General features: G+C 31.9%; 3 protein-coding genes across 3 annotated transcripts; 1 reads left to right on the top strand and 2 right to left on the bottom strand.

The window, feature by feature from the left end:
- The first annotated feature begins 1,677 nt into the window (after positions 1-1,677).
- LOC131607135 (uncharacterized) lies at positions 1,678-4,836 on the top strand. The gene is made up of 10 exons (XM_058879166.1): positions 1,678-1,947; positions 2,030-2,091; positions 2,199-2,342; positions 2,452-2,562; positions 2,720-2,924; positions 3,099-3,157; positions 3,595-3,647; positions 3,726-3,948; positions 4,051-4,159; positions 4,280-4,836. Exons 1-10 carry the CDS (start codon positions 1,815-1,817, stop codon positions 4,540-4,542), a joined length of 1,362 nt encoding a protein of 453 aa, XP_058735149.1. The 5' UTR covers positions 1,678-1,814; the 3' UTR covers positions 4,543-4,836.
- Positions 4,837-6,738: 1,902 nt separating this feature from the next.
- Positions 6,739-8,567, bottom strand: LOC131607132 (NADH dehydrogenase [ubiquinone] 1 beta subcomplex subunit 2-like). The gene is made up of 4 exons (XM_058879165.1): positions 8,390-8,567; positions 8,242-8,287; positions 8,091-8,146; positions 6,739-7,052 (listed from the first exon to the last, which is right to left on the bottom strand). Exons 1-3 carry the CDS (start codon positions 8,494-8,496, stop codon positions 8,096-8,098), a joined length of 204 nt encoding a protein of 67 aa, XP_058735148.1. The 5' UTR covers positions 8,497-8,567; the 3' UTR covers positions 6,739-7,052; positions 8,091-8,095.
- A 2,741-nt stretch (positions 8,568-11,308) lies between these two features.
- Positions 11,309-16,815, bottom strand: LOC131602216 (serine carboxypeptidase-like 34). The gene is made up of 9 exons (XM_058874264.1): positions 16,449-16,815; positions 13,351-13,461; positions 13,140-13,235; positions 12,959-13,051; positions 12,762-12,853; positions 12,285-12,676; positions 12,107-12,199; positions 11,934-12,039; positions 11,309-11,812 (listed from the first exon to the last, which is right to left on the bottom strand). Exons 1-9 carry the CDS (start codon positions 16,690-16,692, stop codon positions 11,663-11,665), a joined length of 1,377 nt encoding a protein of 458 aa, XP_058730247.1. The 5' UTR covers positions 16,693-16,815; the 3' UTR covers positions 11,309-11,662.
- Positions 16,816-27,598: the final 10,783 nt, after the last annotated feature.

Genomic DNA, 27,598 nt, shown 5'->3' with positions numbered 1-27,598 from the left:
TTTGTTGTCTTTGCCGTCCTGTTCTATGAAATTTCTCTTTTGCCTGGGGCAATGGCAATACTTTGTCCGCGTCCCACTAATTTGAAACCTAGTTGGATATTTTTAAGATGCTGCGAATAACACCGGTTTTTCCCTTTGGATTTATTCATATGGATTTAAGGAAACCAAAACCATGTTTTTTCTTGTCTGGATTGATAAATCTGTAAAGGTTGGTTTTTAAAAAATTGGTGGAGGGGGAAGTGTGTGAAAGAAGCTCTCATAAGTAAATGTCAGTCATGTAGTTTCCTTGTTTGTATTGTTTCAAAAATAGTGTATGCTATTTGGTGACTGTGTATATCTTTAAAGAAAAATATTATTTTGACGCAAAATTCGTACACCTACGCTTTAATGTTACTTGTTCACCGTATAAATATCATGATGCATGTGTAAGCATTTGGTGTAACTAAGTGTTGACACACAACATGGCTGATCTCTATATTAGCTAATCACACTCTCTCAACCACACTTAGATTACATATTTTACCATTCTTCTATCTCAAATACACTAAAGTCATTTAATAATAAATAAGCAGAAAAGTAAAGAATGTCCAATTTTAATTCAAACTACATATCAATGTTTTTGTAGATACCAATTAACTTGCATTTATGTAGCATGCTTGTCACATATTTATTTGATAAAGATATCACTTCTCTAAGTAACTATATCAAATAAAATAGAGAGTACTTTGAGAGTGGTAAAGTAGAAATGATAAATAATGAATCAAAATAGAGAGCAAGATTTCACTTCTATAAGTAACTACATTTGTTTCCTAACAAAAGACAAAGAATGAATCAAAATTACATAGTTATTCATACCCGTAACAAAAAGGATATGTTGTAAAGGATCAATCAAGATGGTTCATAAGTTGCAGAAAAGACAAATAATGAATCAAAATAGAGAGCAAATATTGATTAATCCTTGTCCTCTCACTTCATCTTAATGGACTCTAGTTTGTAATCACTTGCCAGAAAGAAACCGTTCTTCCATAAATTTAGCGTAACCACCAAAACATCGCAACCTTGTATAAGTAGGATAATACATTGAACGCCCAATTAGCTTGTAAAAATCATACATACCATCCATGTTGTCGTTAAAACCAGCTGTGTTTTCGATTAGCTCAAGTTGGAGTCGAGCGATTTTCCTCTGGTGTTGTATCTTCACGCGTCTCCAATTTGACAAAATCATCTTCACTTCTTGATCGATATTACCATCTAATTTTCTAGTAACTTTATTGCACAAACAGTGTTTCACTTTCATGATTATGATAAACTCTTTCTTCTTTACAACTCCACTATCAGCAACTTCTTTTTCTTTGAAACTCTTGTTGGTAGCAATTCTTATTTAGAAGCTTTTGTATGAGATAAGTTTCTTGAAATTTTCATTTTCAATAAGTTTCTTGATCTTTTTAATCTACATAAGTAATGACATAATAATAACTGATAACTGTCTGTTTTGTTTTTCAGTTAAATCAGTTATGCTGTTAGCTTTAGTCAATTATCATAATAGTTAGTTATTTAGGTATTGTTGTCTTATGGAGAGTCACATAGGACTAATTGTATTGAGCTTAAGTCTTTATAATTCCTTTCAATATTTAAACTCAAATTCTCTCACATTAGTTATTTAAGGTAATTTATTAATCATTAGAGCTTAGTTAACAAAAAAAAAAGAAAAAGTAAATCTCATGGAATTAGGGTGAAAATAAAGTTATTATTGTTAGAAGTGCTTACAAGTTACAATCACTACTACAGAGAGAAAAAAAAAAGAGGGAAGAAAAATGCTTCGAAGAGTTATTCAACAATCTCGCAAATTTCATCGCTCTATCGCCAATGGCTACTCATCAATCTCACCATGCCATTACTCTTCTTCTACAATCTCCATCGATCGTTCTTCCCTTCACAACCCACCTGGTACTGACACTCTACTCACTCCATTTTTCTTTTTTTTCCCTTTCTTTCTTCTTCAATCTCTCATTTTTCTTCCTTTTTCCAGAACATTCTCACCAACCCACTTCCGATTCTGAACTCCTCAAGCACCTCAAAGGAATTATCAAGGTTCCCCTCACTTAAATACACCCTAATTTTATTTTCAACATCAGAAAAATTGGTTTTTTTATCCCCTTTTCCTACTTGGGTCACAAAAATTTGATTTTTTTTCTCAGTTTCGTGGAGGTCCTATCTCATTAGGTGAGTATATGTCAGAAGTTTTGACAAATCCTAAAGCTGGATACTATATCAATCGAGATGTTTTTGGAGCTGAAGGTGATTTTATCACATCCCCTGAAGTCAGCCAGATGTTTGGTGAGGTTAGCTTGCTTCCTCAATTATTCTCCAATGAATTGTCACTTTCATTAATCTGTGAACTGTGTTTGCAATCACTGAAGGAATCTAATTTGTTGTTTTGTGTGAATTTAGATGGTTGGTGTATGGGTGATGTGTCTGTGGGAGCAAATGGGTCGACCCGAAAGAGTAAATCTAGTTGAGCTGGGACCGGGACGAGGAACTCTTATGGCTGATCTTCTTCGAGTATGAATAATGAAATTGAAACCACAGCATTGATATGATTCAGTACTTGAATTTCAATTTCAATGTTTTGACCTTTTTGTTTAGATTATTCTTATTGAACATTTAAATGCTGGCTTGTTATTATTATGGTTAAACAAAGTATTTTAATTTGTTATAGGGTGCTTCGAAATTTAAGAACTTCACCGAGTCCTTACACGTACACCTGGTGGAGTGTAGTCCTGCTCTAAAAAGTCTTCAGCACAAGAATTTGAAATGTGTTGATGAAGAGAATGCAGATGAGGATACAGATAAAAGAACTGTAAGCACGTTGGTTGGCACTCCTGTGTCATGGCATGCTACACTCGAGCAGGTTCCTTCAGGATGTATGTGTTGTTTTTCCAGTGAAAATAGGCTTTTCAACATAAAATACAAAGTTTGACTTGTTATATAAACTATATAAGTTTGTTTTCTGTCACGCAGTAACATAAAATATCTTATTGTACTATATTTGAATATTTCCCTTCTCTCACCAAGTTACTCGATTTCTTGTGCTCCAGCGCCGACAATTATCATTGCACACGAGTTTTTTGATGCACTGCCTGTCCATCAATTTCAGGTGATTTTTGCTTTTGCTATTGTCCATGGTGCCTCAATTGTTTTTCTTTTAGCATGCTTTCATCCTCTCCTGTCTTTTCATTTTTGCTGGTTATTGATATGTAGCTTTACCTTCTGTCTACATTTGCGTCAATCCACCTAGGAGGTTCTGCTCTTTCTTTGTTTTATTGTTAAGAGGATGAATATAATGTAAGAGATGTTCAATGCTTCTTGCATGAATTGTTGCTTCTCATATTCAAATGATTCCAATAACTTATTTAAAGAGCTTGGGCCTGGCCAACAATCTTTATGTTCCTTGATATCCTTCAGAATAATTGCCATTTAATTGAAAGGAAATAAAATTGAAATCTCACTTCTCTCCACATTCCAACCTTTTTTAAATTGTAATTGGCATCATACATCTACGAAACATAATTTATTTGTTTTTTTGGTATTCAGAAAGCAACTCGTGGCTGGTGTGAGAAAATGGTTGATGTGGCAGACGATTCATCGTAAGTATTACAGTTTATTCTACTTGAGACTGTATTTCTGCTGGAATTAGTGCACTGATACTTACATATATCTGATAGGTTACGTTTTGTTCTATCTCCACATCCTACACCTGCAACTTTGTATCTGTTGAAGAGAGTCAAGTGGGCTGCAACTGAGGAGATTGCAAAGCTCAATCAAATTGAAATTTGCCCCAAAGCTATGGATTTGACTCAGACCATCGTTGAAAGGATAAGTTCTGATGGTGGCGGAGCTTTAATCATTGACTATGGCTTGGATGGAGTAGTCTCAGATAGTCTCCAGGTCTAGCATCTTTCCCTTTTTATTCTTAATCATATCGCTTTCTAGTTTTTACCTTGCTCTGTATCCCAAGTTAGGTATCTTATATCTCTTTGAATTAAGCAGGCAATACGGAAACACAAGTTTGTCAATCTTCTTGATGACCCCGGATCTGCTGATCTCAGTGCATATGTTGATTTTGATTCTATTAGACATTCTGCAGAGGAAGCCTCAGGTGCTTTTCCACATGCTGATAGTTGCAACACATTTTTATGATTAGAATTAGATATCAGAAGTATACATACATACTCAAAAACTAATGATTTGTTTCCATCTTATGGAAATATGTATGCAGAAGAAGTGTCTGTTCATGGACCAATGACTCAATCTCAATTTCTTGGCGCCCTTGGAATAAACTTCCGTGTTGAATCCCTCCTTCAAAACTGCACAGAAGAGCAGGCTGAATCTTTGAGAACAGGATACTGGCGTCTTGTAGGTGACGGTGAAGCTCCGTTTTGGGAAAGAGATGAAGATAATGCCCCAATCGGTATGGGTAATCGCTATAAGGCAATGGTTATAGTGAACAAGAACCAAGGTGCTCCAGTTCCTTTTCAATAAAAGCCTAAAAAGGTGGTTCTTGCTGCATGTAACATTATAGGGTACTCAATCAACACTTGACAGTTCTATTCCTACATTAGTTTTCTCTTTTTATTTTATTATTTTTTGAAATGTTTATTTAATAGCTTCTTGGCATGCTTTGTATTGGAAGAGTTGTAAGAGGCAACAATTTTTTGTTATTGACAATAATGTAAGAGGCAACGATAATAATTTTAACTGCATTGTATTAATCGATATAAGGAAATACACGTTGAAAAGGACAAAAGGACTTGATATGATATAACCAAAAAGGAATTGCATACATTCTTCCTGTCTCAAAAAAGATATTTTGAATTAAGGGTATGTCTAGTGTTTGACATGTCTGATATCTATTTGTTTCCTGGTTAAGTTTTTCCTTTTCCAAATGTTGTTTTATATCCTTATGTTGATGAGTTGCATACAAAGTCTTCTGCTCTTCCGTTACCTGCATAATTGTTGGTTCCATTAATGAAGTTTTCTGTCCATTAAAGCCTGGTCTTGGTTATGCCTAATTTAGGTGACTATAAAGTGTCTTCTTATTAAATAAATCTTGGCGATATGCCTTAGTTGCATTCAGTTCCTGATCTTGAATGACAGAATATTGATTAAAGTCTTGATGCCTCTGAACTTAAATGGCAGATTTTTGCATTGAATCTTGTTACCTTTAAACTCGAGTAGTCTGCATTGTCAATGATACCTTTCTGCTGAACGTGGGTAGTTTTAAATTAAGAGTCTGAGTGTCATGGTCATCAGCCTTATATTTGGCATTATAACCAATTTTATAGTCTCTATTTCACAAAATAATCATGGGAATGCTTTATGTGTTATTTCGTTGACTTGTCTTTGATCGTTAAGTTAAATTCTCCATCAAAAATTCTGGATCGTGGAAAAGTTTGAGTGTGTGGTAGATTAAGATCAGCTTAAAAAACTTCTCATACAATGGAAATCATTTATCGACTAATCCAATTCCATTGTCTATAAGTATAATTGTAGCTCTTGTTAATTCTTTTGTATTTTTTATTCTTAACACTGCTTAAAATAAACTAGTTTATTGAAAAAATCTCAAATTATGCATTAGCTAGAATATACTTTACCTTACATGTAACACCTCTTATTTTCTAATCAATTTTGTAAAATTGAATTAGACTGGACAACAATTTTAATATAATCTTTTAAAAGTAAAATTAAGGCATATATTAAAAAAATATAAGATTTTTTTATTAGTATTATCTAGATTCAACAATTCAAAAATTATGATCACTAATGAATATTCAAAATTATTCTCTTCGACATTTTATTTATAATTAGTTATTTTGGTCTCTATGAATGAGACATTATTCTAGACTCTCGATATATTTAAATTGCAAATGTATCTTTTAAGTGTCCGTTTATAATTACATAGACTAAATTGACCCACAAGAACTACACTTGAGAATCAAAATAACTAATTAAAAAGACACTTTAATTTTTTTATGTAATTTTCATTTAAATGTTATAATAATATGGGAAAAAAGGAAATACACTGACAGTGTAAAGTATTTTTATACTGTCAACCAATGAGAAACATGCATCAGAATAAAGCCTATTTTTAATTTTAAAAAACTGTAATTACATGGCAAATTAAAGCATTTTAATTGGTTGTATGTGTAAAACTGATTTCCACCGACAGTGCACTTTCTTTAAACTCTAATAATATTGTAAAAACCAAAACTATTAATTACCTTTTTTTTTTATCAAATTAGTTGTTTTATCAAATTAGTGGTGAGGGCTTAAGTCTTAAGAATAAGCTTCTCTTAAAGTTCCATGTTTGAGTTCCATGTTTGAATCTTGTTAGGTGCAAATTGTTTATAAAAAAAAACCTTTTTTTTATCAAATTAGTTGCAAATAGCTTATAAAAAAAACTTTTTTTTAATTCAAATTAGTGGAGTTTAAAATCTTCATTTGACCAGAGGAAAGATGCTATTAAGATTAATCAAAAGGAACCTCTTTGAATCAGAGGAAACAACCTCTTTCCCCAGTTGATAATTGAAAACAACTCTGCAAACAACTCTTAGCCCCTTTTAGTATAATTCTATAGTTTTTCAATATTTCTAATGTTTTCACTAGAAAAATGAGTCGTTAGATTAGCTCATTTTCTGACCAACCACCTTATTGAACAGGATTGGCTCACTCTGACAATTCTACACAAGATGTACTCTAGTATTGTGTTGTTATAACTCACATACACAACCTTGTCATAGTTGAAACAAATTCAGTATATTAACATAAACTTCTCACACAAAACATGGATAAATAGTCTAAACAACAGCTACTACCATAAACCGTCATCCAAGTTAACAAGTAAGGTGCTCAAACATAGCCATGTTCATGGAATCATGTAAAAAATCACTTATAGCCAATTTATTGAATGAAACAAAATAACCATTTGATTAACGCACATTCAGAAACACATATTCTTCAAGTTCTGATGTTCCTGTTTTTGTAGCCGGAGCCTGCCAAAAGAAATCAATCCATATGTTATCACCAGTATGCAAGATCTTTTTCTTTTGTTGAGAATAACAATATGCAAATTCTTCTATGTACAAATCATCTCATACACAGTACACGTTCTTTACTAAATAGGAAAGAATTAACAACCACTCTTTTGTAAATGTTGAAATGAAGAAGAGGGATAAACTTGATTGTGCTTGCTTCATCAAAAGGCACACCATATGAAAATTGATGACAGTGAACAATCTTATTTCTTATCAAATACATAACCGCATTTTCGTAGAAGTTTAGTATAATGAGTTGGTGTTAAATCGTTAATAAAAAATAGTATTCCCTCCATTTCAAAATGACTGTCGTTTTAGCAAATAAAATTTATTTCAAAATAAATATCATTCTCATTTTTCAATGCAGAAATAATTGCTATTTTTCTAATTGTGTACTTTAATTATTACTCTACACTACTTCCAACACATTTATAAGGATAATTTAGTAAAAGTATAATATTTTATAACCATATTATAACATTCTTATATCTGTGTGCAAAAACCTTAAACGACGATCATTCTAAAACTGAGTGAGTATAAGTTATTGGAAGCACAATAAGTACTAAATAATCAATTACATAACATAATCCCAGGAGGCAAGCCAACAAATCATAATTTAAAAGTACTGCCTACACATTAAATCAGATTATAGCAGAAAAAGGGCCGAGGGATCATCGTCATATAAAATGACCCAAATTTTGAAATGTCATCGGCTCCAGCTCCATCTGCCAAACCTCCTAGTCCTAGATGCATTTGGTATATAAATCGTGGCTATAAGTATCTTAAGGAGACATGAGAGTCATATCTTGATTCGATACTAAATTCAATCCAATTCATACGAATCTCTAATGTGTGAGTATTATAACGAATCACTACCGAGTCAATCCCTACTTTCAGCATAATACACTAACCACACTAACATTTAAAAAAAAAAAAATGACTAGCCTAAGAAAATTGCATTGTAAAGTAAACCATGTAACCACCAAAGTTACTTACGAAAATTAATGGCCACTTCCGTGATCATCATGACCATCCCAGGGATGTCTCCAGCCCTAAGGTAAAAAGCCAACAAATCAATCAAAAAACTGAAACAACGTTGTACGCAATAAATTGCAATAAAATGCGAGTGAAAATTGTTGAGTGTTACCAGTACTACAGGAGCATCTTGCTTTGCCCTGTACATCACCCAAAACCTAGCAGAAGCAATTAATTTCAATTAAAAAGATGAATATTGAGAAATCAAACAACGAAATTGAGAAATTAGGGTACGGAATCGGAAGAGAATACGAAGATACCACATGACAGCGCACAAGCCTTTGCCGGTGACGGTGTGCCAGCGCTTAGGTTGATGAATAGTGACGCCTTTGTAGGTTGTTCCGCCGTGGCCGTGTCCTCCTCCCATCTCTTCCGATGATACTCGATCTCACTCTAACTCAAAATGCTGCTGGTTCTGATGTACCCACACCAGATCTCACCCTGAATATTAATTAACCTCGTCAAAAATAAATAATATATTTTTATTTATTTATATCTGAAGTTTCGTCTTTACCCTCTCTTTTGAAAATTAATTTGACACTTAAAATGCTTTTGTTGAGGCCTATTTTTGTCTTTAGACTACACTGATAGAAAATTTTAATATTTTGGATTTTTTTATATTTATGTTAAGACAATTTCTTTTGGTTATAAACCTAACTAAATAACGAAAAGAAAAAAAATAAATTAAGTCTAGGAGGAGGTGAGTTGTGAATATGAGATCAACAATATTTTTTATCTTTTTTAATTAAATGATTTTTATTGTTTCTTAACTTTTTCTTCTTGTTTTATGCGGTTTGCTACCAAATTTCTCTGTTTTGTCTATGTTTCAAACACCTTAAGCACATGAAACTAATTATTAATGATCGGAAAAAAGTAAGCATTGAACTCGATATATACAGAGGAAATTACGATCAACCTATAATAAGGTGATACGGCCATAATTTCCTTCTGAAGTGGGTTTCTTATTTAGGACCGGCAAGAATTACAGTTTACCCGTAATAATGAAACTTATAAGAATCTTGTTCTGGACTGGGACAAGATTCGGCCCAATCTACTTTCGGCCCACTTAACCTTGGAGGCCCAAAGCATCCCTGAACCCATAAAGGACAAACAGTGCTCGTCTCCTCAAGGACCCGACGACACTGGAGCAAGCTATTTGGTGCCCGGCATGAGTGTTCCCCGCGAGCACCCCACCCGACGAGGACTTACCTCCTCACCTAGACCCAAGTAGGTCAAGCGTGCTCCCCACGAGCACCTGCTCCGCCGAGGACCCTCCTCCTCGTAGGGTTCCTTCACATCCAACCCACCAAATAATACGGAGTCCACGTGGTCCCTAAAAGACCGCGTCTCCCTTGAACCTCGGAGCGGTTGACCAGGACGGAGAGCACTCACGCATCTTCGATATTTCCGCCTAGGAAACCTGGCAGTCTCCTAAGTCGGCCTGGGAATCCAGCCCAGTAGCGAGATCATGGCCCAGCGCTGGGGGCTATAAATACCCTCTTTCACTAGAGGGTCAGGTATTCATTCTCTTCTAACCTTTAGCTCGTACTTGCACTTTGATTGCTCGTCTTCTTACTTTAGCATCGGAGTATCTTGCAGGTACACCCCCTCCACTTCTCAAAGATCCAGTTCTGTGCAGACCTTGACGATCCGTCTGATCAGGTACGATCAAATCTGTTAGAGACACAAATTTCTGTCTCTAAGTTTTGCTTTTAAGATTTCTATTTTTTTAATAAAAAATTAAATTTCAAAACCAAATCGTCGATCATCTTAAATAAACAAAGATCTGACAAAACTTGGTACTCAAAAAATTGGTCTCTGAAGAATGATACTCTTATTTTATTACTTCGATATAGTCATGCACTTGCGGTGTGTCAAGTTTTTGGTGTCGTTTTCAAGGACCATAATTTTTTATATTGTTATTTTGTTGCTTCGCCATCTAGACTAAGATATTTTTTTGTTCTATTGTTTTCGGTTGTATGAGAAAGAACATGTAGTTTAGGGAACCTCGTTGAACCGATAAACGAAATCGTGAGTTATTTCCACAAAAAGACTCTGATTACAACAACAAATACCTATAGTGATGGCTGAAAACGCTAATGGTCCATTGAAAGAATATGTTGTTCCATCAAATGAAGAAACACATTTGAGTATTGTCTGTCCTGCCATTGAGGCTAACGAATTCGAATTAAAGCCCTCGTTGTTGTCCATGGTGTAGCATAACCAATTTTTTGGTGTGCCGACAGAGGATCCAAATTTGCATCTATCTGTTTTTGTTGAATTTTACAATATTCTAAAATGTAATGGAGTAAACCCAATCGCTATTCGATTTAGACTTTTCCCATTTTCTGTAAGGGATAGAGCCTGGTATGGCTGCAGTCTCTTCCATCAAAATCCATAAATGCATGGAATGAGCTAAAAATTGTGTTCTTAGCAATATATTTTTTCCTGAGTAAAATGGCATAGTTAAGAACCAAATTGTCTACTTTAGACGAGAATTTAGGATGGATTTCCTATTGCTTTTACTTTCACAAGGCCATACCCTACACAAAATCTCTCAAAACCTCTTCATGCATGGCCGTTTAGGTCCCTTCCTAAAAAAATCTCTATACCTAGGTTATTTTCTATATTAAATCTTCTAAATCCTCTTTAAACTTTACTTTAAAGTGTTCTTCTAACCCTGCAGTATATACGCACCATGTTTCTCGATATAATTTTGCCAATATGTCAAAACTTTAAACCTGAATTTTGTAGTTCTTTTATCTTTTCACCCACTGCTCACTTAGTTACTTGTCATTGTACCCACTATTTTTGTAAACTTCCGTTTGAGTGTTTATATTCAATGCTTTAAAACAAATTCTATTCTTGTAAACCTGTTTTTTTATCTAGACTTGTTCACAAAAATAAGGAACTTTTACTTATTTTTCATTGTATCCAGCGAAGGTGAATCAGCCTTTGCTCATTTGACAATTTGTTTGAACTATACAATTTATTATTTCTAGATAACAATTTAACATTCTCAGTATTACATATATATTTTATAGAAATTCGACTAAATTTTACGATGAGAGTTGACGGATTAATACAACCCTATCTTTTTATTCAGAGTTGAAATCTACTATGCATTGCAAAGCATTCATATAGGAATGACTTATCTAATAACAATTGTAACCCTGGCTATAAAAAAGTTCTTAGATATCTAAAGGGATCAATGTCTATGAATCATGTGTTGAAAAGGAGAAGTAGGAGTTTTGATGAAATAATCAGACAGTGATACATTCATGAGGCATAAATGATAGAAATTAAGACTTCTAGATATGTCTTCATACTTTGATTCAAACTCAAGCTTTATATGTATATAGTAATCAGTGAGTGATTCAAATAACACAATCCATTCACACTTGAATCAGATCGAGTTTGAGTGAATAATAAAAAACATCAATTGGGTTAATTTTAACCCAAAAAAATCAAACAGCTTTCCAATCATCTTAATCTGTAACAAACTATATAACATCAAAATGACATAGTCATTATTAAATAGGATGCTGTGGTAAATTCTTATTGACTAAAAAATGTCGAACTAGCTGAAGAGCTTGCTTGGGAGCAAAAGTAGGAACTTGATGACCAGCTCCTCTTATGGTCACAAATGTTATCCCATCATAAACAATGCTCCATCCTCCCACCTTTAATTCCACACATAAAAAATAATAATGTTAACTTCATAAAATGAATAATCATATTATTAATAATAATAATATCAACCGTCGATAAACAAATCGATGTAATGCAAGAGACTAGGTTTACCTGTCTACTAGTATACCAAGGAGTCCAATCTTGAACTACAGGAAGTCCCAATTTTCTCAATGTATATCTTGTTGCAGTTACGGGAATTCTTCCATCAGTGTCTCCACTGTATAAATCACGAAATAAAGTTTTAGAATCAATAATAGTCTAAGAAAATGTACTAATTCAATTACCTGTAAATCCATACGCGAAGACCGCCAGCAATAAGCTTCTTGAGGACAGGAAGCATGGACACCGGTGAATCGTTCCAAAATGATATATTGTTACTAACAACAAAGAAGAAGATATCATCAATTTCAAATTTTCGTATTAATACGAGTATCACATATTAAGGTTGATTTGATCCTATACCTGCAGTGAGTCCATGGATATGAAATCTTAGTCACATTTGCATGCAGTGCCTGTTGAACTTCTGGCCTATTTAGATAAATTTCAGTATAATCTGATGCACATGGATCATATCCGGCTCGCATTTTATTCCACCCGTCAGAGGATCTTCTTGTGTTACTGGTATTGCTGAAACATCTTGGAGCATACAAACTATACATATCGACAATTTTATACACGTCAAAATATTTGTTAAGTTCGTTATTGCATGCATCGGTTTGATTTTGAATCGGATAGCTGAAATTGCATATGGTTGTGATGTTTTCGTATAAACCATCTGATATAACGGCATGATCCCATGCATATTCTATCATACCCTTTTGATCTGTTTCATCATCCAATAATGCATTCCCAATCTGTATAAAAAAATTCATTATATCAAATTAACAATGCTCTATATTTATTTATTATTATTGATGATGATGATGAATTTGATTATACCATGATTCCTTTGAAGTTAATGTAATCTTCATAGGAAGAGTTCTGATTATTATTATCCAAAATGCGTTCAGCAAGTTGTGGAACATAATGTCCTGAAATTTCAATAAAACTCAAATTATAATTATAACTTTATAGTTAAGAACTAATAAGAAAATTGTGTTTACTTAATGATTAAGTTAGGAGTTAAATATATATACCTGCATAGCTTTCACCAGCAATGTAAAAATCATGTGATTTGAATTGAGGAAATCTTTTAAACCAATTGATGAGGAAAGTGTGTGAATCCTTAGCTGGTCAATGAAAATTAATTATTCATTAATAAATCACAGTACTAATAAAAAATGTATTAAAATTAATCTTCAGATTAATTATTATTACCAGTAATGGTGTCACCAAGTTGACTAATATCGGTGGTGGTGTTGGTGTAGGAAAATCCAACTCCAACAGGAGATTCAAGAAACAAAAGATTTGCAGCTGTAAAAACAAAATCATAATGGTATGAGATTATTAGTGTTTACTTTAGTAGGTTTCTAAAATTAAATAAATATATTATTGATATATTATGAATATGAATTTGAAATTTAAGTACCTTTATTCCAAGAATAAGGGTTTAATTTGAGTTTAGGTTGGGTGCTATTTTGGGGAGAAAAGGGTCCAAGCTCCTCTGCTTCTCCATAACCAATTGAAGAACAACCAGGGCCTGAAAATTTTATACATTTTAATTTCTACATCAATTATATTAATCTATATTTAAATTGATTATTATAACCAGAATAGTATTATATTTAACAGTATGCTTGTAACTTAATTAATATGTGTTAGTTGAAATATAAGAGTGTAATATATGAGTGTAAAATGTTGATTTATAGTTCAAACTCTTCTTAGTATTTTTAGCTTAAATAAATTATGGATCCTTATAAATCAAAGATTAAAAAAAAAATCAAATATACTGAAATGAAAATTTTATCTGTTGGCAAGATGGTAGACATTTTTCTATATAAGTGGTTAAGGATAATAATTAGTTGGAACATGAATGATATCATTTTGCTGAAAATTTGCTACTTTTGGATTGCTTTGACTTATCTAAAGCTAAACTATTACTCCCCATGTTTCAAAATAAGTCACACAGTCATATTACAAAAATATGATAAATGAATGCAAAAATATCCATTTTAATTATTTTTATTGATGATTAGTATATTTTAATTATCATTCAAATGTGAAAGAAATTAAAAAAAAAAAACTAAAACTATACTGCAAACTCTTAAGTTACTATTTATTTTGAAACAAATAATTTTTAGACTGACATTTATTTTAATATTTTAATACGAAGGAAGTAACATGAATTAAAGAAAGATTTTTAAGAGTATTTTTAATTAATCATATTAAGAATGTCCGGCAATTTAGTGAACATGATTAAATTTGATGACTAAAAAGTCTAAACAACAATTTGATTGTAATTTTGTCTCTCTAACTTTTGTTCAAAGTTCAGACTATAACTAGAAAGTCCAATTTAATTAAACACAAACCAAAAACTAAACTACCTAATTTTGAAAGTGACTGAAAGTTTACAAAGGGAGAGAATTTCCCAATAAAAGCTAGCTAGTATCATCATGATTTTTGAAAATAATAATCATTGGGGTAACAACTAATTTCAGGAGCTAGAATTTTAAAAAAAATTACACCATATTATAGATTGTGTAAGAATATAAAAAGAAAATATATGTTTTTTTTAAAATCAGGTATCATCTGCAGTCTGCAGACAATTACAGAGTCGAATCTGATCATAATAAATAATAAAAAAAATTTTAAAAAAATTAATTAGGATTGAATTCAAACTCAAGACCTTCCGTTAAGCTAAAAGATAATTTAATTAGAGCTAGGTTAGAGTTCTTGACTAAAGATGAATTTATTTGATAAAATAACTTTTATGTATATAACATACTTAGTCAATTTGAATACATTAAATAAATACAATTTTGATAAAGGTCTTTAATTTATGAACATTTTCTTTCAAAGTGTCTTTTTTTGTGGTTGCGTCATTGATGATATAAAGTTTTGTGGCCCTAATGTTGCTATCAGAAGCTAAAAGAAATGGTTTATAATTATATGACTTAGGTTCAAAGCAATATTTATTAGTCCTATTGAATTTCATGATGGCTATTTCTGATGCAAATTGAAGCCACTCATAAGAATATTTTTGGTCAAATTTCTAACACCTGCACGCTTGCTCACTTTCTTTTGTCCATATTAATTAAACAATTTCAAAAAGGATTACGTAACCTATTACTATTATTAAACATAAAAAAATATATATATAACTTCATTTTAAAATTACGCAAGAAATTAACAACTCATAATTAACAAATATGAAATAGTGCCAAAAACTATTGGTAATGACACGATGAAAAATCGTTACAAATTACAATGTTTCCAATGAACCCAAATTTTAAACCTCCAAGCCATATTAGGAATTTGTGAGTTGTCAATTTTGTGCTGGTAGTTTCAATATTGATAAGTTTTCAAAAATCGTGCCATATCATAAGTTTTTGTAACATTGTACATTTTAGCATCACTTTGTTTTGCATGGGAAATGGGAAATTTAGTAGGTGATGTACATAACTAATATGATGCTATTTTCATATGATATAATATTTATTTATTTATTTATTTGTATAACCCTACTCTGACATTTTTTTTAGAAATTGAATATTTTTTATATGCAATTGTAGAGATTGATTTTTCAGCGCAAAAATATCACAGTAGGTGAAAAAAAATGTCCCTCAAAAAAATTTAATAACCATGTGTACATGTCCAAAATTTTTGTTCGAATTATCAGTTAAATTGAAAGAAATTCTTTAAGATCTCATATATCTGATACAAATTATACAACACGGACACTTTTGAAAAGTGTGTGTCTGTATCGGTGTCAGATTTTTACCCCAATATTTATAATTATCTTTAATTTCAATATTTTTAAAAAGAAATTACCAATATTACCCTGACAGTTTCAAGGCTGTGTTGGGGACTTGGGGACGTATGTGTGTTTCATAGGATACAAGTGCTACTGTCATCCTTAATCTCATTTTTAATTAATATATTAATGTTAGAAATGAGATTAGGCTTATTTTGGCTATAGGTGAAGGATCTATAATCTATCTTTTGCTGGCCATATATTTCCTTCAGATTTGTTTTTAGTAGGTTCGTTTTTTCTTCAAACGATTTTTAAAAAAGTATTAATAAAACATCAGGTTTGCTATGTTGACACCAGTTTAGCTTACACCGTACCTTACACCCTAACTAAAAACAAATCAAAATAGTATGGCACAAAAACCAAGATAATATATATTATTAAAAAAATGAAGTTAGTATGTTTTGAGTAGAAATATACGGTGTAGTGTAAAAAATAGTGTAAGAATATCTTTTCTCATAAAACATATAGTGGCAGTTGTTGTCAAATCGATAGTGATATATTATATGCACATACACCAACATTATCACAATCATTCATAAATTAATACATCAATTATAGATGAGAATGCCTATAGTACTATATAAAAAAAATCACAGTTTCATAAAATTTTCATATTTCTATGAAATAGTTTACTAAAATTTAATAAATAAAAAACATAATTATTTGGTATGTAAATTCAATATATAGAAAGAAATTAGTGAAATAAAAATTACCTCCATTAAGCCAAAGAAGAAGAGGTTTTTGTTGAGGTTGATCAACAGCTTCAAAGAACCAATAAAACAGTGCTCTTCCATGACTTTCATTCACTGTTATATAACCTGAATATTGTTTGAAATTCACCAAAGGTTGTCCTGGTAATTCATAAACTCTATCCTCTTCTTGTTCTCTCACACCTAAACCTTCTTTGCTCATACAAACAATCACAAAAACAACAACAATAATTGAACTCAAACCCATCTTATGTTATAGATTAGATATAGATATATTGTTTCTCTCACAAGACACTGTCTCTATATATAATGAAGAGAAGAGACTTAAGATAACAGGTAAGTGTCATGTGTATTACAGTACCTAGCTAGCTACTATTGCTTTACCTCTCTATTTAATTTTTATTTTTAATATATATATATATATATATATATATATATATATATATATATATATATATATATATATATATATATTAATAGATATGCACTGATAGTGTAAAATGATTTTACACTGTCATCAAATAAAAAACTAACAGTCTGTCATATCATTAAAAATATTTTAAAATAAAAGTGTAATGTGGCTGGATACATGATCGTAATTGATTGACAGTATAAAACTATTTTACACAATATATATATATATATATATATATATATATATATATATATATATATATATATATATATATATATATATATATATATATATATATATATATATATTAAAAAAAAATATTTAGAGAATAATTTTTTTTTTTTGACATGCCCGGTTTTGAAAGCATGCTTTTGGAAGAGTATATGAGAATGGAATGAAGGGAAAAAAAACAAAAAGTTTTTCTTGTGAGTCAACATCAAGATTCATTAATATTAAATTAGATAATACATGTCAAATTAGCTGTAAATAATTGCTTTGACTCTGAATAAAGGGTATACATGCATAGTATATACTATAGTATAATAGTAATATGTATGTATACATTTGGACTTTTCTTATGAGATATTAATTATGATAATTTTATTTTTTGTTTTTGAATTATCCATATGGAGTTTAATTTAAGGGACAAGATTTGCGGTGTGGTCAATTGCTTTGGGTTGAAATGTTTGAAGATTCTGCCCCCACACTATGTTTCTAGTTACTATCTTTTCAATTAACCATCATAGTAGCATTGAAATCATCTAGAATGGAAGGTACAATAATGATGACAATTGTAGAGTAAGTACATAGCAATGGTATAATATTCTATTTTGATTTTCTGCCGGCAATAATAAGTTTTACTTCAAAGATGAAAATTAATCAAGCCGGCCTCAAACGGCAAGGTGAAATAAACTAGGAAAATTATTCACTACTAGTTTAAAAAGTTGATGTGTAAATAGATTTTGTCGAAAGTTTGATCAATTTAAAATGTTTAAAGTTTAATTTTAATATTAAATTTAGTTACTTTGTAATCTATTATCATTACCGCATTTGATATTGAAGGTTTTTTTTTTCTTATTATTTTAAGTGCATAAAAAATGTGTGACACCCTTCAAGTTATTCACGAAGATTGTGTGAGTTGTTTGGAATGAAATATGGAGAAGATAATTAGAATGTAGAAAAACGGTTAATTCACATTGTTAAGAATTCTAGTAAAAAAATTTCAAATTGAGGATTTAATTAGCAAAGTTCTCATATGCCCAATGGCAATCTAAAGTCATTGTGATTCTTAAATCTAAAGACTTGTCTTATATGGATTTGACTATTTTGTTTGACAAATTGTAGGAACATGACATTAAGCAAAAAAAAAAATTTTTGAACATGAATCAGGTGACAAGAAAAATAAAATTCTTGCACTCGAAGTCGAAGAAGCCAAAGAAAAACAATGAAGACGTACATTTTTTAGGCCGCGAGTTCAAAAGTTCATAAGACGCGATAAGCAACCTCATAATGTCCAATATAAAAATGAAGAAAAATTGTCTTTTGTGCAAACATGCTTCTAATGCAGAAAGAAATGTCACATAAAACCAAATTACCCTTAAAAGTAAAACCATAAACAAACTGAAAAATACAAAAGACCTCAAAGCTCGGCGGCGATTTTGTTGTATTTGGAGTGTGCGATACGCTTGGGTATTTTTTATGTCACAACACCCCATAATCCCTTGTCTATGGTTTGCAAGACGAGGGTTTGCCATATAAGCTCTAGCTCAGCTGCTTGGTCTAAGGAAGCGAAAGCCTTCGATATGACATTATTGTCATTGGGAATAAGTGCATTCAATGCTTTTCTTGTAATAAATAATGTTTCGCTAAGAACTATTGATGTATGTATGTACGTTGACTAGTATGGATGCTTCCTTTTCTCTTAGATTACTTGAATACTCTGAATAGTCTTTGATACAATCTTAACTATTGATAGCGCATAGTGGATCGTACATTCCTTAGTGAATGAGACATATATAAAGGTCTCTATAGCAACATTTTACCCCCTTTTTTTCCATCAGCAACATGCAAAATAACTTCTTTCTACTTTCCACCATCATTATTTCTCGTGAGTTTTGTTGCAACATTTTAAGCCTTTATTTATCAAAAAAACCTAAAAAATATTATGGAGTCTAGCCAGATGAACCTAGTACTTTTAGAATGATTTGGACAAGTTTTTGAAATATCCAATCGATTCGAACATACACCCAATTGATTAAGTAAGTGCAAATGATGCCCGTAATTGTTTGTGACAATAACTTAATGAAAGGCAACAACTTTCTATCCAATATTTCCAAAATGAGTCATTGTGAACAATTATTTGGGGCATCTAATCGATTGACACGAGATCCCAATTGATTGGACCATTAATTTGGCCTATGGATCTTTTCCTTTGTTGTGTCAACCTCTAGCATATAAATAGATATCTCTCTCTCTCCACTTTTTCACATCCATAAATGTGAGTTTTCTATATCACTCCTCATCTCTCTCTCTCTCTCTCTCTCTCTCTCTCTCTCTCTCTCTCTCTCTCTCTCTCTCTCTCTCTCTCTCTCTCTCTCTCTCTCTCTTAAATATTCATACTTTCTATTGCTTTAATTTATCCATTCCACTCTGAGAAAGTCATTATGTTTAAGTGAGGTTTTTGTTCTAGAAAAGGGTGATATTGTAAATTTATTAAGAGGTATTTTTCTCTTGGTTGAATAATTTCTCTTAAGGGGGTGTTTGTTTGGGTTTAAAGCTAAACCCGTTAAAAGATTTGTTTGGGTATTTAGTGTTAAGTCAACGATTTTGTTTGTGAGCTCAACCCGTGTAAAAGCTCTACTTGGTTCGTGAGTTCAGGTTGTGTAAAAGCTCACTTTGGTTTGAGAGTAGCCTAGTGTAAAGTCTCAACGTGGTTAGCGGTCACCCATTGTAAAACCTCAGTTCGATTTGTGGTTAGCCCGTTTAAATCCATCACTTTGTTTCAAATGATAGTCAGTTCAAACTCCAACTTTGGTTTGAGATAAACCTGTGTAAAATCTCAGTTTAGTTCAAATACTAACCTCACGAAGCTGTGTTTCTGTTCGGAAGGAAGACTATTTGCTTTTGTCCTATGTTCGTTATTTGGTTGGAAGTTAACTTGAAATTTCATTCCTTTATAAGGGGGTTAGGGACTTTAACCTACTAAAAGCTCATAAGTGTTACTAGATACTCGCAGGATCAAGTCTTGAGGAGAGGATTAGGCCATCTCATTTAAAACTGAACCTCTATAATTTATGGTGTCATCTCTTTACCCTTATCTATTTATTTTTCGTATATTTATTTTTCCGTTGCTATATTCAAACATTTTACGAAAATCTATTTTAAACTCAAAAAATATAAACAATAAGTTTTAAAACTATCATTTTTAAAATTTCCACAATTCACCCCTCTATTGTGTGTGGAGTCATATGTCTAACATAACAGACCTTTGGAGGAGTGTGGCTATTATTTCCCCTTTCATGATCACAATGAGGATTCATGTGTCTTTGGTGACAATGGTGACTCAACAACCTCAGGATCTCTCATCGCAGTTTTATTGCTCTGATGGAGGCCGACTCAAGAACGACAACTTGGTTTCTTTGGGAGGTAGGCCCTTGCACAATTTTATTCTCTGGATGAACGTGATGTAAGCTCTTTTCAATCCTAAGAAATCTTCCAGCCATGGATTATGAAATTTGTTGTTGCACCAAATTGTAAACACTATTTAGCAAAGCAGTGGCTCCTAGCACCCTGAGGTTATCATGTAACAACTAAAGGTCGGGGAGCCTTTCCTGTATAGGAAACACAAGTAGTAACAGAGGTATATGCAAAGGTTCTCCTTGATGAAGTTGTTAAGTGGATACGAAGAACGAAAGAGTTTGGAATACTCCTTGACCGACTATCGAATGAACATGATCTTACTGCAAAGGATTAAATGAAGATGTTGGATTGTTTTTTGCTTGAGGAATAAGATGCATATTTTTATCAAATTTGGCAACGACGAAAATGACTTGCCATTGAACAACAAAGTGAGTGGCTTTGGATGCCACCACGGTTAATGAATCTAGATAAGTATCTGTTTGAAAAGAAGTTGAGATTCGAGGAAAAAGATACACAAATGAAGATGTATACTTCTAAGAGATGAGATATGGATATCTATATCTGTAGAGATCTAAACATGGATATATACAGAGATAAAATTTTGGTTCCCATAGACGATTCTATTGTTCTATGTTGGAACCATAATTGTTCGATGGATGATGAAGTAGTGCCTGCTACGATGGACTCGAGCTTACAATGCCGTTGAGAGAGGGTTAACCTGCAAGGTTATATATATATATTAATACATTAGAAGTGACACACATTTCCTCTTAAATAGCGAGAACATAAATCACAACCAATCGTCTGATTTATCTAAACGGTCATCATTGTTCTAGAAGACAAAATTACATGTGTTAGGAGTAATAAAAGTCTACATATTTTTCATACTTATTACATTTTCTTTACCAATGGGCCTTTCACCTGAAATTTTATGGACGGCCTAGAACACAAGGTGAATGTTTTTGTGAGAATTTATATATATATATATATATATATATATATATATATATATATATATATATATATATATATATATATATATATATATATATATATATATATATATATATATATATATATATATATATATATATATATAAGTTCTTCATGCTTACTACATTTTCTTTACCAATGGGCCTTTTACCAATGCAACTTTGATTCCCCTATTTTATCTTCTTTTTTTTTAGTTTTGGTCCCCTCATTTTAAAAATCACAATTTTAGTACCTTTTTAAGTTTTACTTTGGATTTTAATCCCCCCTCCAAATTGGGAGTAATTTTTAATGATGTGGCGCTATTAGTGATGACATGGCAGATATATGGTGTCCATTTTTATTTCCATCTCATTCTATTTTATTTCCAAAAATATTATTTATTTTACACAAACATATTAAAGAAATGAAATTAACAATTGAGAATATCGTATTTTATTTTACATTCAGAGAGTTTGCATTCCTCATTCTTCTTTAAAAGAGGAACCTTGAAATTTCATCTCCTGCAAACAATTAGTAATCCCCTCCCTTCTCTTACACAGCGGTTGAACTTCATCTTTTTTTCACACGACCATAATCTTTTTCTTTCTATTCTCCTATTCTTTATCTTATTTTCCTCTTAGCTCAAATGAATGATTCGATGGTCTCTTTTTCTTCGTCAAACCAATCAAGTTTAAGAAGAAAAGGAAATAGATGTTGGTGATACACTGAATATCCATTGATGACATCATGGACTAATGAGAATCCTTGAATAAGGTTTTATGATTGTGGTCATTTTAAGGTCAAGAGGAAAAAAATATTGTAATTGCTTTTAATGGTTTGATGAAGAAATGAGCAACCGTCAAAAAGAGGTGATTGGGTCGTTGAAAGATGGGAATGACAAGCTTGTGGAGGTATTGAGCGACAAAAGAAAAATCGAAGAATTGTTGAAGATGAGGAATGAATTTATGGATTATTCTTTAGGTTTAACATTGGTGTTGGTATTGTTATTTGTGATTGCATTAATTGCAATACATGTGTTAAAGTAAATTAATGTAATTTAACATTAGTGTAATGGAGTTTTCTAGAATTCATTGTGTCATGGTTCAAATTATAGTGCTTGTATTGTGTTTCCTATCAATGAAACTGAGTTCTGTTTTATGAGTTCATAGTTTATTGTTCAACCAGAATTGAAATGGAGAACTTAAATGGATATATTGCCAATTGTATTATGTTAAGTTCATTGTTCATTGTTTAGGGATGTTTTAAGAATTTTAAAAATCAATGCTTTAGGCACATTTCAGAATCAATGCTTTAGGCACGTTTTAATATTGCAGTATTTTCAGAACATGTTTCAAAACCTGTATTTTTAGGACTTGTATTTTCATAAAGCATAATAGCTAGTTTTTTTAACACTACAGTACATTACATAAAACATAAGTCAGTATTGTAAGTACATTGCAGCGTAAACCATTATTTTCGGTACATTATAACATAAACTAGTATTTTAACATTGCATAAACCAAAACATTGCATGCATTACATAATAGAAACCAATAAATAAACTTGTGAGTGCACTTGTCCATTAGATATTTTGCATGATGTCAAAACTTAGGAAATTATTAGCATCTATGTACATTGAACAATGTCTACAAGTCATTATGTGTGCCTATGCATTAGGGATCTTAGAATGCATCCAAAACATGTTTGAAGAATATATCATGCATCAAAAATGGATTACATAGCATCAAAAACAGGTTTCATGCTTGAAAAAGTCATTTTCATTCAAAAAGCAAGTGTACATGTCAACACATACATGGTACAGGTCGACACATGTACTGTTGTATTAAAACCTTTAGCTTTTGTAACTATGTGTTGACACATGCAAGTGTATAGGTCGACACATACAGGGTACAGGTCGACTCATGTACTGATGTATTAAAGCATGTAGCTTTTGTTTGCATGAGTCGACACATGCAACATTTCAGGTCGACACATACTGAAGAAATTACTTCTATGTGTCGACACATACAATTTTTAGGTCAACACATATGGTGCAATTTTAAAGTCTGTAGCTTTTGTTTGAGTGTATTGACATATAACCTGTTACAAGTTGACTCATAGCATTACATAGGTCGACACAAGACTTACATGTGTCGACACATGTTGTAGTTTTTCATAAAGTTTGCATTCTTTTTCACATTTTTGGGTTTCCCTTTTGTCTCCAACTTGCACCACGATAAATGCATCATACATAAATCTCTTTCAATTCGACGAAACGATAAACACAAACTAAGATTTCTCATCATCTTCAACCTCTCATATATGCATACACACAAACAACGTTCGCATAATCATTCATTATTTGGGTGTCATCTAGACTTGGTTGATAACGTCCAATTTAGGTGGGTTGTAACCTAAGATTGGGTTGATAATCATATGGGTTTTCATTGGAAAAATTGTGAGGGTTTTTACTCCAAGATTAAAGTTTCGATTTGGATGTTTTTGACAAGATTTATGCAATTGGATTCGATCGAGTGAGGAGCTTTGAAGAACAGGTGGTTCTTGCAAAGGAGTAGTGTGAGACGGCAAATCAATTGGTAATCTTGGGTGACAACAACACGCAACTGGGATTCCACCAAGTGAAAAGCTTTGAAGAACAATGGTGTTTTGCAAAGGAGTAGCTCAAGACGATTAGTAAAATGACTAAACAACTTCTCGTGTCCTCTCTATCTATCTATCTTTATCTCTTGCATTTAAATTTCCATTATCAAATTATTAAGCACATTGATTGAGCGATTGATTAGTAATAAATTTATGTAAATTGTTTTGATCATTATCGAGTTGTTAATAGTCTTTCAATCATTTTGATTTTAACAAGATTTGAATATCAACAAACTTGAAAGAAATTTCTGAAAAATCAACCGCACACCAAGTGTTCGATAATTTGACACTTTATCATTTTGTGTTTTAATTGGTTGGAAATTGATTGGCTCGTGCCTACTTGAACAGTTAATTTGAGAATTCAATTGTTAACATTGATTTTTCCATTGTCATGCCATACACGATTGCGCGTATTCGAGTTCCAATAACTTGTTTGATTTTGACGACTTTTGACTAAATGCGAAACTTCCACTAGACAAAGTTTAAAATCTTTTCAAAAACCTTAAAACATAAATTTTGAATTAGGAAATCTATTCACCCCTTCTAGATAAGGTCTCATCGTCTAACAAGTGGCATCAAGAGTTGTGGTTCATTTGTGCTTCAAACACTTATTAGATAATGGCAACCAAACTTAAAGGGGCGTATAATATAGCCCCTATTTTCACCGGTGAGAATTATGATTATTGGAAATTTGGTATGTGCATTCGTATAAATTTGTATGATAAGGGTGTGTGGGACGCCATTATGAATGGTCTAACTCAAATTACTATGACAGGTGATAATGGCGCTATCATACCTAAACCGGAAGCATAATGGGATAACAAAGATCACAAGAAGTGGGGTCACGATTGGAAAGCACAAAATATTCTCATATCCGCTTTCGGCGTTGATGAATTTTATCATGTTTCCCATTGTGAAATCGCTAAAGCTATGCTGGAGGCATTACAAGTTGTCCATGAGGGAACTAATTAAGTCAAACAAGCTAGAATTAACACATTGAATCAAGATTTTGAACTATTTCGCATGAAGCATGGTGAAACCATTGCCGAAATGCAAAAAAGGTTCACTCATCTCATTAATTGTTTAAATGCACTTGGGAATCCAATTTCCAATGCAAATTCTACTAACAAAGTTTTGAGATGTCTTACTAGGGATTGGCAACCAAAGGTCACGATGATTAAGGAAGCTAACAATCTTAATATACTTGATCTCACTACATTACTTGACAATCTTGAAGAACATGAGAAAGAACTCACTTGGTAAGAAAAACATGAGAAAAATCTTGAGATGAAGCTAAATAATAAGAAAAGTAAAGATAAAGAGGTGGAAAAGAAGTCTATTGCTCTAAAGGCTTCTAGTCTGAGGTCCTTAACAGATGAGCAAATGAATAGTGATACTAGTGACGAAGAATATTCGAATGATGAAGAAATGGGGTTATTCATAAGAAGGTACATTAGCTATGTTAGAAAGAATGGAGTAAAACACTTCGGAAAAAACCTCATGAGATTTATTTTAGAAAACAATATGCATCCTCGAAGGAAGAAGACAACAAGAAAGGGAAGTCAAGAGGGAAATGCTACAATTGTGGAAAATCATGTCATTATAGGCCAAAGTACCCATACTTTGATAAAGAAAAAGAAAAGGGTCAACACAAAAAGATAATAAAGCCAAAAAGAGAATATGTTGCTTAGGAGAGCAATGGTGATTCCTCAAGTAACAAACGTTATAGTGATAGTGAAGTGGAAGCAAATGTTTTCCTCTCGACCCATCAACGTCACAAAAAGGAAAATTATGCAAGTCATTCTAAACTTAAAAACATTGATAAATCATCTTACCATAAATTAGAAAATGCTTTTGAAAATCTACAAAAAGAAGCTCTAAAGGCTTTCAAGAAACTAGCTTCAAATGAAAAGGTTTTTGAAAAATTAAAAGCCAATGTTCTAGAGACAAAAAAGAGAATGGAAGTTTTAAAGCTATCCATTATAGATAGTCAAAACATTGAAAAAAAGGATGATGAACCTATCTGATTTGGTTGTGAAACTTGTCAAAATAGGCAAAAGGAGTATAAAGCTATTAAAGTCAAATTAGACAAGGCATTACAACCAAGGATTGCTTTTGAAATTGATCCTTCAAAAAGTGAAAAACCTTTGAATAAATGTTGTAAAAAGCATAATTTTGTTAAGAAGGATTCAAACTACGAAAACAAATCTCATCACAAATTATCCTGTCACTGTTGTTGCAAGAAGGACCACACTATTGAGTAATGTAAATTTAGGAGCATGTTAGTTACCAAATGAGCATCTCAATGGTTACTTAAAGGCAACTACATTTTCACTCACTCCCAAGGACCCAATGAGAATTGGGTACCTATCACCGTTGTCTAACTTTTCAGGATAAATGTCTTGGCTCCATGGATATAAGATTGATTCTCGACATTACTTTCTGAGTCTTCCATTTTGTCTAATATTCATATTAAGGTATTAGCTTGATTATTTGTTAAAACATTATTTTTTATGTTATAATTATCACAATTGTAGAAATCTAGACCCAAACATTCATCAGAATTAGAATTTTTTGACTTATTAATTTGATGTATTTCCTCGTAAGAAGATTGTTTAGAGGATAAAGAGCTTCCTTCCTCCGAGTTTAATAATATGTTATTTAAAGTAGTTATTAAACTTTCTTTTAATTTTTCGGAAATGTCTAAGTATTCCGTTGATTAGTTTTTTCTTGAACTTTGCATTTATTAGCATAATGATTAAAAACGACCACACTTGTAGCATTTTAACATATTTGTCTTTAGGTTTAGGTTTACTATTGTGTTTTTTTTATAATGTTTCTTACCATAATTTTTTTGGTAATGTTTTTTATAAAATTTTGAATTGTCTTTGTAAGATTGCTTCTTACGATGATGGAAGTTTTTTATTCCTTTACTAACTTATTTTTTACATTTTGGGTTACTAGGAGCTCTTAAAGGAGTAGCTTCATATTGTTCGCAAAATAATCCCATTTCACGCCTATTACCAACCTTTTCATTTTTAATCTTATTTTGTAATTCTTCTATGACTAATGACTGATATGGGATTGTTCCATTAAAATTTTGTTCAATATTGATTTTTACCTTTTTTGCAAATAACCTAGGTAAACCACTAATAAATCTTTCTTTCCAGTAATCTGCCGCACCATCCGACCTAGGGCATAATTTGGATAAGAACATATCTCTATACCACCTATAATCAATTATGGTTGGACAATAAAAGTTTAGTAATTGTTTTGCTGCTATTTGTTGGAGCTTTAAAGGCTCCCCTACAAAGAACTTAGTAATAGCATATAAGAGAGTTGTAACACAAATCTGTTTGTTGGATTCTGTTTTTATAGCTGAATCTATTTGGTATTTATCTTCTAGACTCAGGAGATTATTCCACCATCCTTTTAATTGTCATGTAAAGTCCATAACTAATATCTC

The sequence above is a fragment of the Vicia villosa genome, linkage group LG5 (assembly GCF_029867415.1).
Source record: "Vicia villosa cultivar HV-30 ecotype Madison, WI linkage group LG5, Vvil1.0, whole genome shotgun sequence".
In the NCBI taxonomy this organism is placed as follows: Eukaryota; Viridiplantae; Streptophyta; class Magnoliopsida; order Fabales; family Fabaceae; genus Vicia; species Vicia villosa.
This window is presented reverse-complemented; position numbering and strand designations above follow the sequence as displayed.